Genomic DNA, 12,233 nt, shown 5'->3' with positions numbered 1-12,233 from the left:
ATTTAAAAAGCAAGAATTCTATATTGTGATTTTGTCATCATCTTGGAACTATAGAGAGCAGCATTGCGATCAATTCTGCTTACTATTCCTCCACATATTTTTAAACTCTGCTTTATATGCAAAGACATATACAAGGTACACTAACAGAAAATCAGCTTCCACGATAATGATAAACATATGCAGTCCAGATGTGGAGACTCAAGGCTTAAATTTCCATTATACAATATTATTTTTAGTTGCTATAAAATAATAAGAAAATCAACTGACCAAAATGAAAATGTTGAACTAAGGGGGTTGGGGGGGGGGGGGGTCACTAACTCAAGAAATAAAATGTAGTTTAATATTGTTGAAATGAAAAATCAAAATTTGTATAAACTGAAACAGAATAAATGTGCAAGAACTGGAAAGGAAGAAGAATTATAAACTGCCTGTTGCTACACACATTCTCCTTATACTTTTCATACATTCCATTTACCTCTGGGAGTGAAATTCCCCCCATTGATAACTTAGCTGGAAAAGTCAGCATGGATACAAGTAGGTTCCTCATCTCACTCTGCATTATGAACCATATATTTTTCAAATCAACAGGGGAAATTTCACCTCAAAATCTATTGGTTTTCAAACTGAATCATCTGGAGGCTGGGTTGGGTTGGAGAAACAGTATGAATCATAGCTTCTTTTGTTAGCAACATCCGTTTACTATTCAAAACTCCAGTCACAGGCTGCATGATAGTTTCAAGATCATTTGAAAATATTTAAGTTTTATAAAATAACTGCTTATTTGACGCTGAAGTATGTTTTAGTTCTAGCTTTTATTTTCTGCACTACCTCATTGCTTAAGGGTGGAAATAAGAAGCATGACATTTTGAAGATCGTTTATAGCCCTGTGATTATACAGGCATTCTGTCGTCAGGCTGTCTGCTTCTTTTCCCACACTTGCTTTTATCTTTTGCACACAGTATTTCAACACAAGTGCTTGCTTACTCTGAAGGATAGCAAAACTAAAATTTTAAGTCATGGTATTTGAGTATTTATAGTTTTACAAATATGTTGATTCGAACACTTTCTGGAATCTGGCCTGCAGCCAATAAACATTTCTGAACAACTTCCTGGATGGGCTGGATGCTGTAAGAAAATGTAGCCTTTGGGACAGATGTAACTACAGCGACGAATTCAAACTAACATACTTCATATGAAAGAAATTGTTCATTGTGCCAACATAAACCTCAAGCCCAAAAGGTGTAATACACAAAACACACATTACTTTCCTAAGTACAACAGCACAGCCACATCCAACATAATATTTTTTAATGACCATTTTTAGCATAGGTTCACAGAAAAAGATAGAAGCAGATCATTCAGCACTATCAGTGCTTGCAGCATACTGCAACTAACTCATCTAATCCAAAGTCCCACCGTTTCACACAACCATTTTTATGTTTAGTTTCAAGTATCTCTCTCATTTTCCCTTGAGTACTATGATTGATTCTGTTTCAACTGCCACATGGTAATGCATTCTGTATTTTTGTAACACTTTGCAGAAACCAGATGGTTAAACAATGGAAGGCAGAAGGTAGAACAGCAAGACCACATTACGGAGAAGGTTGAGCTATGAAATGATGCACACCTTGGAGCACCAATGTCAGAAAAGCCTGACTAACTAAGTAAATGCAATGTGCTACATCACATGTTGTTTGAGCAAGTGAAGTAGTGGTTTTCAGGCCTTATCAAGGCTTGAATAAGTGATTAATACTTATGATCAACAACTAATACTTGCAGTTATATAGAATCTTGAACATAGAAAATCATCCCAAAGTGCTTGCAAGAATACAAGAAGCAGCGGACAATATATTGTTCATGGTGCAGCATCACATGAGCGTTATGCAAAATAATCTTTCATCTCCTTTGCATTTGCAAATAATGTCCAGATTGTCTCATGCTTCTAAATCAACCACACATCTTGAAAGCGGTGCTCCAGACCAAACTAGCAACACAAGCCAATTCTACTTTCCAATTTTGTAGAATTCCACAAAATGACAAGGAGGCAAGTATATTCCAATCAATATACCTTTTCATTTCTGTAAGGATATACCAAATGGTAACTATAACTCGCTTGTTATTACACAGAGCTATGTTTCAAAGTGGTCCAAAATCTATTTCACTTGGTGGTTCTAAACAGTGACTTTTCAACTCAGCAATAGTTCAATGCTTAGCCTGTGACGGTATTTCACACGCTCAATTTCACAGATGTAAATTTCCAGTATTAAAATTCTACTAACTCCCTTCCATGCACATGATACAGTATCTGCAACTGTAAAAACCATAAGGTTTCAGTAATGTAAATTAAGACATTCCCTCCAACTTCCCACAGCACAAGTCATGGGAGCTGGCTGGACATGAAGCAGTGTTATTGTCAGAGTGTATTGGTGTCATGAACTTTGCTCCCCTCCAGCTGGCTTCAGAGTTGTGGGATCATGCAGAAGGATAGAAGCTCTTTCATAGTTTAAAAATAAACTTCAGACAATCAGCTGCAAGAGACTAGGCCCTGACAAGATGCAAACAGTACAGATCCAAAATAAATATTTTCTTACCAGTACCTTTATATCCTTCCTTGTCGCTGGAGCCTCCAACTTGGGGTGATAGGACAAGCTCATAACCATATTGTACAAAAATTTGCTGATATAATCGAAGGTCAGATGAACTAATGGAATTATATCCTCGTAGGACAACAGTTTTCTTGCGATTGTTGAAGGCTTTAGATTTTAAGGGTTCAATCTGTCAAAGATGAAATAGTTATTTAGTAATTATTTTAACTTTTAGCTAGAAGTATACAATCTATATTCTTAAAAATTATTACATTCATATACATTTACAAAATGTTTAAATACGAAACTAAAGGATAATGAGATTTTCATACTGAATTTCATATTCTCTCTTCTCCCCTCTCCCATCAGGCAGAAGATGCAAAAGCCTGAAAGCACGTACCACCAGGCTCAAGGACAGCTTCTATCCTGTTGTTGTAAGACTATTGAACGGTTCCCTAGTACGATAAGGTGGACTCTTGACCTCACAATCTACCTCATTATGACCTTGCACCTTATTGTCTACCTGCACTTTCTCTGTAGCTGTGACAAATTACTCTGCATTCTGTATTGTTTTACCTTGTATGACCTCAATGCACTGTGTAATGAATTGATCTGTATGAACAGTATGCAAGACAAGTTTTTCCCTGTACCTCTGACAAGTGACAATAATAAACCAATTCCAATTCTGAACTGCTGTTCAATTGATGGATTTCTCTTGATTGCACTTGAATTCAAGATGTTACAACTTATGCAGCAGTTTGGGGAAATCAGGACAGCTTTGCTGTTCTTACAATTGTTGACTTCAGACTGTTGAAACATACCATTGAATGAGGCCATTTACCCTGTCATTTTTATCTTGCCTCATCAAAGAGCAGTCCTGTAGTCCCACGTTCCCACTTCTCATCCATACCTTTTCCTGAAATGCCTGCTCAATCCCTTTTATCCCCCCATGCAGAGCTTCCCAAAACCTGACAATGCTAAATAAAAGCATTGCTTCATCAGCCATCTGAATCTTTTGTCAAGTGTTTTACATCCATGATCTTTGAATATTAACCATTCCATCCAAGACCCCACCATCAATATCCTGAGGGGAAGGGGGAGGCTCACTATTTACCAGAAATTCAACAGCTAACCCATAAATACCATAGTTACAACAGCATGTCAGAGGCAGGGAATCTTCACTTCCTTACATCCCCAAGACCTTTCCAATATTCACAAGGCATAAGAATGCCTTGATAGAATACCTTCATCCATTTGCCTGGATGAGAATTGCACCAATGACTTTCAAGAAGCTCAACACTATCCAAGAAAACATAGCTTGTTTGACTGGTACCTCCTCAACTACCCTAAACATTCATTCCCTCCACCACTGGCACAAAGTAGTTGCAGTGTATTCCAGTTACAAAATGCACTGCAATTGCTCACTCGGGCTACTCCAACAGCACTTCCCAATTCCAAATCTCTACCACCAAGCAGTAAGCACACGTGAACACTTGCACCTAAATCCAGGAACACCTTACCCAATAGCAATGTCATAGAGTCGAGTACTACAGCACAGAAACCCTTTGGCCCATCTTGTCCATACCACTTGATCTTCTGCCTAGTCCCATCGACCTGCATCTGGACCATATCCCTCAAAACTTCTCCCATCCATGTACATATTCAAACTTCTCTTAAATGTTACAATTGAACCCACATCTACCACTCCTGCTGGCAGCTCGTTCCACACTCGCACCACCCTCTGAGTAAAGAAGTTTCCCCTCAGGTTCCCCTTAAATATTCCACCTTTCACCTAAATCTATGTCCTCCAGTTCTAGTCTCACCCAACCTGAAGGGGAAAAAGCCTGCATACCTCTCATAATTTTATATACCTCTATAAGATCTCCCCTCATTCTTCTGTGCTCCAGGGAATAAAGTCCTAACTTATTCAACCTTTCCCTATAACTCATGTTCTCAAGTCCCGGCACCATCCTTGAAAATTTTCTCTGCACTCTTTCAAGCTTATTGACATTTTTCCTGTAGGTAGGTGACCAGAACTGCACACAATACTCTAAATTTGGCCTCACCAACGTCTTGTACAACTTCAACATAACCTCAACTCCTGTACTCAGTGCCCTGATTTATGAAGGCCAATGTGCCAAAAGCTCTCTTTATGACCCTATCTACCTGTGACACCACTTTCAAGGAACTATGGATCTGTATTCCCAGGTCCCTTTTATCTACCCCACACCTCAGAGCCCTACCATTGACTGTCTAAATCTTACCCTGGTTTGTCCTCCCAAAGTACAACACCTCACACTAGCCCATTTACCTAGCTGGTCAAGGTCACGCTGCAAGCTTTGATAGCCTTCCTTGGTGTCCACTGCACCCCAATCTTGGTGTCATTGGAAATTTGCTGATCCAGTTTACCATGTTATCATCTAAATCATTAATATAAATGATAAACAACAACGGACCCAGCACCGATCCCTGCGGCACACCACTAGTCAGAGGCCTCCAGTCAGAGAGACAACCATCTACTACCACTCTCTGGCTTCTCCCACTAAACCAATGTTGAATTCAATTGACTACTTCATCCTGAATGCCAAGTGACTTAACCTTCTGGACCAGCCTTCCATGCGGGACTTTGTCAAAGGCCTTGCTAAAGTCTATGTAGATAACGTCCACCACCTTTCCTTCATTGATATTCTTGGTAACCTCCTTGAAAAACTCTATAAGGTTGGTTAGACATGACCTACCATGCAAAAAGCCATGTTGACTATCCCTAATCAGGCTCTGTCTATCTAAATACTTATCTCCTGTCCCTTAGAATACCTTCCAATACTTTACCCACGACTGATGTCAAGCTCACTGGCCTCTAATTTCCCAGCTTGTTCTTAGAGCCTTTCTTGAACAACGGAACCACATTAGCTATCCTCCGGCACCTCACCCGTGGCTAAGGACATTTTAAGTATCTCTTCTAGTACCCCTGCAATTTCTGCACCAGCCTCCCACAAGGTCCAAGGGGTCACTTTGTCAGGCCCTGGGGATTTATCCATCTTAATTCGCCTCAAGACAGCCAGCACCTCCTCTTCTGTAATCCAAATACAGTCCATGACTTCATTACTCTTTTGCCTCAGTTCTATAGTCTCTATGTCTGTCTCCAGAGTAAATAAGGATGCAAAAAATTCACTTAAGATCCCCCCCATCCCTTTTGGCTCCATGCATAGATGACCACATGGATCTTCAAGAGGACCAATTTTGCCCCTTGCTACTCTTTTGCTCTTAATATAGCTATAGAAACCCTTGGGATTCTCTTTCACCCTGTCTGCCAGAGCAACCTCATGTCCTCTTTTTGCCTTCTTCATTTCTCTCTGAAGTGTTCTCTTGCATTTCTTATACTCCTTAAGCACATCATTTGATTCTAACTGTCTGTATCGGATATGCACCACCTTTTTTTTTTACCAGGGCCTTAATATCCTCAATAACCAAGGTTCCCTAAACTGTTAGCCTTGCCTTTTATTCTAACAGGAACATACAGATTCTGTACTCTCAATATTTCACTTTTGAAAGCCTCCCACTTACCAAGCATCTCTTTGCCAGAAAACAGCCTATCCCAATACACGCCTGCCAGATCCCTTCTGATGAATCTCATCCCAAGGACCAGTCCTATCCTTCTCCATAGTTATCTCAAAACTAATGGAATTATGATCACTAGATTCCAAGTGTTCACCAATACACACTTCTGTCACCTGCCCTGTCTTGTTCCCTAACAGGAGATCCAGTATCGCACTCTCTCTAATTGGGACATCTACATATTGATTAAGGAAACTTTCTTGAACACATCTGACAATCTCAATCCCATTCAATCCCTTTACAGTATGCAAGTCCCAGTCAATATGTGGAAAGTTAAAATTACCTACTATCACAACCTTATTTTTCTTGCAACTGTCTGCTATCTCTCTACAAATTTGTTCCTCTAAGTCCCACTGACTGTTGGGCAACAGAAGGACAACAGCAGCTCCACAAGGAGCTCAGCACATTTTTTATAAGGGCAATAAGGGATGGGTAATAAATGCTGGCCTTGCCAGTGATCTCTAGATCCCAAAAATGAATTAAAAACAAAAATGGCCACTATTTTTCTGTATCAGAAACCTCCATTATATTAGTTTAATAACTTCAGCCTCATTTCAAAAGGCACAATTCTTCTGCATAGATTGTCTCCAACATAAATTGACAAACTGAAACGGTGCTGTCTGGGGTAATGGTCAACATACATTATTGCAATGAAGAAAATATATTGTTAGATAAGCAAAATAAAACTGTAGATGCTGGAAATCTGAAATAAGCAGAGGAAATTCTGGCAATACTCAGCTCAGAAAGCATCTGTTTCTCTCACCACAGATGTTGTCTGACTTGCTGAGTGTTTCCAGCATTCTCCGTTTTTACTTCAGGGAAACTTTCCATATAGAAAGATTTGTCTTTAGGCAGGCACTTACTTCTAGGCATCCTATCAGTAACACCAGTGAGTAATGTACAGAAAATTAGATACTTTCAAGAGATACAGTATATAATTGCCCTTAACCTGCTATACCACTGGTTAATTGAAACATGACTGAGGAAGACTGTGTGCCATCAGGCAAAGATAAGATATCTTTATTAGCCACATGTACATCAAAACACACAGTGAAATGTATCTTTGTGTAGAGTGTTCTGGGGGCAGCCTGCAAGTGTCACCATGCTTCCGGCACCAACATGGCATGCCCACAACTTCCTAACCCGTACATCTTTGGAATGTGGGAGGAAACCAGAGCACCCAGAGGAAACCCACGCAGGCACAGGGAGAACGTACAAACTCGTTACAGACAGCGGCAGGAATTGAACCCGTGTCCCTGGCACTGTAATAGCATTACACTAACTGCTAATGAGAAACAAGAGTTCAGTAAATACACATTTTCTCCTTCCCAAGAGGAACTATTTCTGAAAAAGCATAAGATAATTTTAGATGAGGAAGGCTTTAACTCAACTTTATTCACCTGTGTGGATTAATCAATTAATGACTTAAATTATAGCACTAGTTTTCCTACTCTTGTGATTTTTGTTTTAACCTCTCCTGGAACTCACATGCTTCTTTTCAAGATATAAAAGCTCACGTTTATCCTCCCTTTCTCCAGAAATGAACTCCCTCAAAGTAGAGAGCAACCATAAGACTTGATCTGGCTACAGTCCAGGACAATATAATACCATAAAGTTAGGGACAAACTTTTACCCCACTTGTAATTTTATGATTTCATTTGAATTGCTATTGAGAGAATAAAACAGCAAAAATGGATCATTTCCAAGCTTCATTTATGTTTTCCAGAAGCTGAATTCATAGCTATTTGGGAGCAGGTTTAAATTGTGGCCACAAACTTGCCTGCAGGAAAATTGCAGAGTAAATAAATGTGTGTTCCCAACCAAAAAGTATTTAATTATCATTAGTTCCTTATGTTATTCAAAATAATTCAAGATGCAGAACTCAAAGACAGGAAGACTACCTGGTATATTAAGCTTGTTCCTTTTCTGTGGCAAGTCACCAAGCTCAGTGTCTCACTGCATCTTGGTCATTTAGGCATCAGGGGAGATTATTTTACACAAATTTTTGACCTTTCATTATAAAATGAGAAAAATGATGCAAGTAAGTACTAGGTCAATGTTTATTAAGTGAGAAGGCCAAGTTCACTCCTGAAATGTCAAGTTCACCTCCAGGAGAACGACGCTACAGTAAAACTTCAATAATCTGGCACCCTCAGGACCTTGGCAGTGCCAGACTAGCAGATTTTCCAGACTACTGGATATTACTTGTATAATCCCAAAACACTTCCATTTCAATTTTTTTTCCATGTTACGTAAAATAATGCAATTTTTGGTGAACTCTTCAAATTTTAGCTTGTTCACATCTTCAGACAGGAGTTCATTTTATGATCCCTGCAGGCTTAGGAGTGGAGAAGAACTTGCCCATCCTGACACCAGCTCCAGACACACCCAGCCCACAGTCCTAACCCAGCTCCAGCCGCACACCCATTCCACACTTGGATGCCCAACTCACACGCTGGACCAAACAGTGAGCCAGATCCCGAATAAATCAGATGCCAGATTATCTAAGTAAAACTGTACTTAATGAATGAATGTTGCAATGATTGGAGAAGAGCGAGAGAGTGCTCACAGGGGATTACAAGAACCTGGATAGGCTGGCAAAGAACAGTGCGGGAAGCACCATCTCTCATCAATGGGCCTCAGAGAGCAACCACCTTCCAGGATTTTTAAGGAAGGTAATTCTCCAATCTCTGAATAGTCGCACATTGGAAAGTTTGCAATGCAGGTAAATGGGTGTGCCTGCTCTGGGTGCTCCTGTGAGCAGACAGGAAGTAGAAGAAGTCTCCTCTCCTCAAGTCTAAAGTTGACCTCCCTGAAGTGTGGCCTCCCTGAAGCAGCAGTGAGCAGCAAAAAGAGATGTAGCAGAGATGAGCAGGACCAGCAACCTGGAATGATCTTGAGGAAAAGAAGCCAAGAGCAACTGTGACCCTGACCTTTACTGGCAGAGCAGTCAAGGCAAATATACAAGACTGTATTTGAGGTCACAGATTTCAGTGAGGACAAAGAATTCAGTTTGAGTATTGCTCCTTTAAATAGTACCGTTTTAAGGGATAACAAGTCAGTAAAAGCTGAATGATCTGTGAGTAAATAGAAATTTTTCAGGCTAGTGAGGTTTTAAAATTATACTGGAGACAAATGTTGCATTACTGTTTTTATAATCTGGAGAAATTTTATGCTGGAAAACAAATGCTTGGGCAAACAAAATCTGGCCCAAAAACAGGCACCAAGACAGAATGATCACGGTGTTGCTCTACTTCAGGGCAAGCCCATTTTCAACTGCAGAACCTTTTTTATTTGAGTATTGCAAGGAATTTCTAGCCCTTGAGTTTTGTTTTGGCATACAACTGCCCTGCTGTCTTCTGAAAAGTAACACAAATGATAGATGAAAGAGTTAGAACAATTTAAAGAGGAGAAAAAATACATAGATTTGAGCAGCCCATATTTTCTTGCTGTTTATATCTAGAGAGGTTGGAGAAGAGAAAAATGTTGGCGAAACATCCGCAAACGTCTTTCCTTTTCTACAAATAATGTTGTAGGATCTTCAACAGGTACGGTGGGCCCTTATTTAACATGTTATCTAAAAGATATTTCAATTAACAAATGCACTGGACAAACTTCAATTATGCCCTTAAGTATCTGTGTGGGACTTGAGCACACTCATCTTCTACTTCAGAGATAACAATGCAGGCAACTGAGTCAACCACTCTCTCATTTATTATCTATCATTAGCATTGATATACACATAGTCTTGGACAGAATTAAATGCTCTGGTACAGCTCAAAGAGTCGTTTAGGGAGTAGAATTGTAGATTCTGTTGCACACAAATATATGAGAACACATCACAGAACACCTGCGCTTTGTCTGTAACCGCGATCTGCATTTCCCCATTGCCAGTCATTTCAACTCCCCCTCCATCACTGTTATGTCAGTCCTCAGCCTCCTCCACTGCCAGGAGAAGTCCAAGCTCAAACTGGAGGAACAGCACCTCATTTTCCATCTTGGAACCTTGCAGCCTAGTGGCATGAACATTGATCCCCACAACACTCCCCCACCCACCCCTCTTCTTTTCTTCCCTTTCCTAGCCTCTTTTTTTTCTACCCCCCTTTATTCCTCCTTACTTTTTACCCATCCCCCAGTAGATATGCTCTCCCCTCCTTACCTGCACATGCCTACCACTATCTCCAACCTGCATCTATCTGTCACCACCTTGTGCCCACCCCACCTGCTCTCTTTTGTCCAACTATCACTGCTCTGCTTTTCCTTCCTATATATTGGGCTTCCCCTTTTCCTATCTTCAGTCCTGAAGAAGGGTCCTGAACTGAAACGTTGACCACCTGCTTTTCTCCACAGAGAAATGATGCTGAGTTGCTCCAGCATCATTGTGGTTGTCACCTAGATTCCAGCATCTGCAGTCCTTTGTTTCTCTAATATATGAGAACTGATGCACAAGTGTTTACATTAACTCCAACAATTTTATAACAGAACAGAAAATCTAACTGACACAGTCCTTTCCCACACATTAGATTTTTATAACAGTAACTGGTTTGGTCTCAACAGGAAAAGCAGAATTGGCATAATTATCCTTGCAACTAAGTTGGGAAATGACTGCAGTTGTAAACCTATCCTGGGAGCTAGTACTTCACAAAATAACCAAAGTTCTGTAATATATTTGGTTTTATTCAGTTTCAGAAAATAAGTAAATTTTGTGCTGGAAGTATGAAGCACAAATCTGTAATATTCTTGGTAAGCCTGTCAGTTAAACATAGCAACCTCAGTGGTCTTGCTCAAGGACTGCTTTAACAGAGGCTGAGATTGCATTAGTACAAATACTTTGTGGTACAGTTCAAGATCTGCCCACTTCATGAATTCAAAGCTATCTGAATACCAAGAGTGTCTGCATGCACCACAGATGTCAAAACATGAAGCTTATGTTCCACAGCCAGAAAACTTCTCTAATTTCAAATTATAACCTATCCTAGTGCAGCATAATCTTGCAATTCCCAACACAACAGACAGCTCAATTTTAAATGAGTTAGCCAGAAGATTTCAAATAACTAAATGTCTTTTTATCATTTGGATGTCAACCAAACAACTTTATTCCAGAAACAAACATTTGCACACTATTAAACATTAGCGGCTTTAAACCTTACTCAAAACAGGCTCCTTACAGAAATATTCTCTGATCTTGTATCATTATACTTGTACTCACCAATACAAAATCTGACAAATAAAAACAGAAAATGCTGGAAATTTCAGCAGGTCAGGCTGCAACTTGACCTGAAAAATTAAAACTCTTTCTCTTTCCACAGACAAGGTCTGACCTGCTGAATATTTCCAGCATTTTCTGTTTTTATTTTAGAGTTCAAGCATCTGCATTTTTTTTGACTTTCAAAATCTGCATTATTACTCTTGTAGTCTGTATACATTTTCAGTTCAGTTTTAACTATGGTTTTATAAGATGAACATTTATGCATCCGAAAGTACAAAGATCATTTAAATGTTTTTGTTTATTCCATCTATAGCGTGCGGAATATCAAATTAACATAACTTTCAGTGTAACTACAAAATTTGTAACACATTTAAAACTTTAAGACACTGCCTAAAATAATTCCATGGAAATAATTTTAATCTGAAGCAGGAAAAATAGTGCAGACATAACTACTGCTTTACTAGAAGTTATATGTTTATCAAAGGCTTATTTAGGACAACAATTTCAATCTGCATCATGGAACCTCATTTTCAGTTTGGAATGGGCTCAAAAGCAAATTTATTTGATTGAGACAAATTGCTGAAGACAATCCCTTCAACATTTGCCACACTAAAACTGCATACTTTTGAACAAATAAGGCTCATCCAAGTCCTAATCTCTGAATGAAACCTTATGTCATTCATTTGACTTCTGGTGCACATTGGCATTGTGATAACATTTTGGAGAACAAGTGAACACAAGTGCCCAAGACTAGTGTGATGATCACACAGCAAGAGTGGCAGCGCCATCATACACCTTCACAGAAGTTCCGAAATAACTCACTA

At 39.5% G+C, this 12,233-nt stretch overlaps 1 protein-coding gene across 1 annotated transcript in view; it reads right to left on the bottom strand.

Moving 5' to 3' along the window:
* Positions 1-12,233, bottom strand: part of cped1 (cadherin-like and PC-esterase domain containing 1) — a 175,226-nt gene that overhangs the window by 155,688 nt on the left and 7,305 nt on the right. Inside the window, exon 2 of the mRNA XM_052030704.1 lies at positions 2,592-2,775. Coding sequence (XP_051886664.1) covers positions 2,592-2,775 — 184 coding nt within the window. The remainder of the gene's footprint in view (positions 1-2,591; positions 2,776-12,233) is intronic.

Source organism: Pristis pectinata, chromosome 15 (genome assembly GCF_009764475.1).
Source record: "Pristis pectinata isolate sPriPec2 chromosome 15, sPriPec2.1.pri, whole genome shotgun sequence".
Taxonomy (NCBI): domain Eukaryota; kingdom Metazoa; phylum Chordata; class Chondrichthyes; order Rhinopristiformes; family Pristidae; genus Pristis; species Pristis pectinata.
Note: the sequence above shows the minus strand (reverse complement) of the source record. Positions and strands in the feature narration are given on the sequence as shown.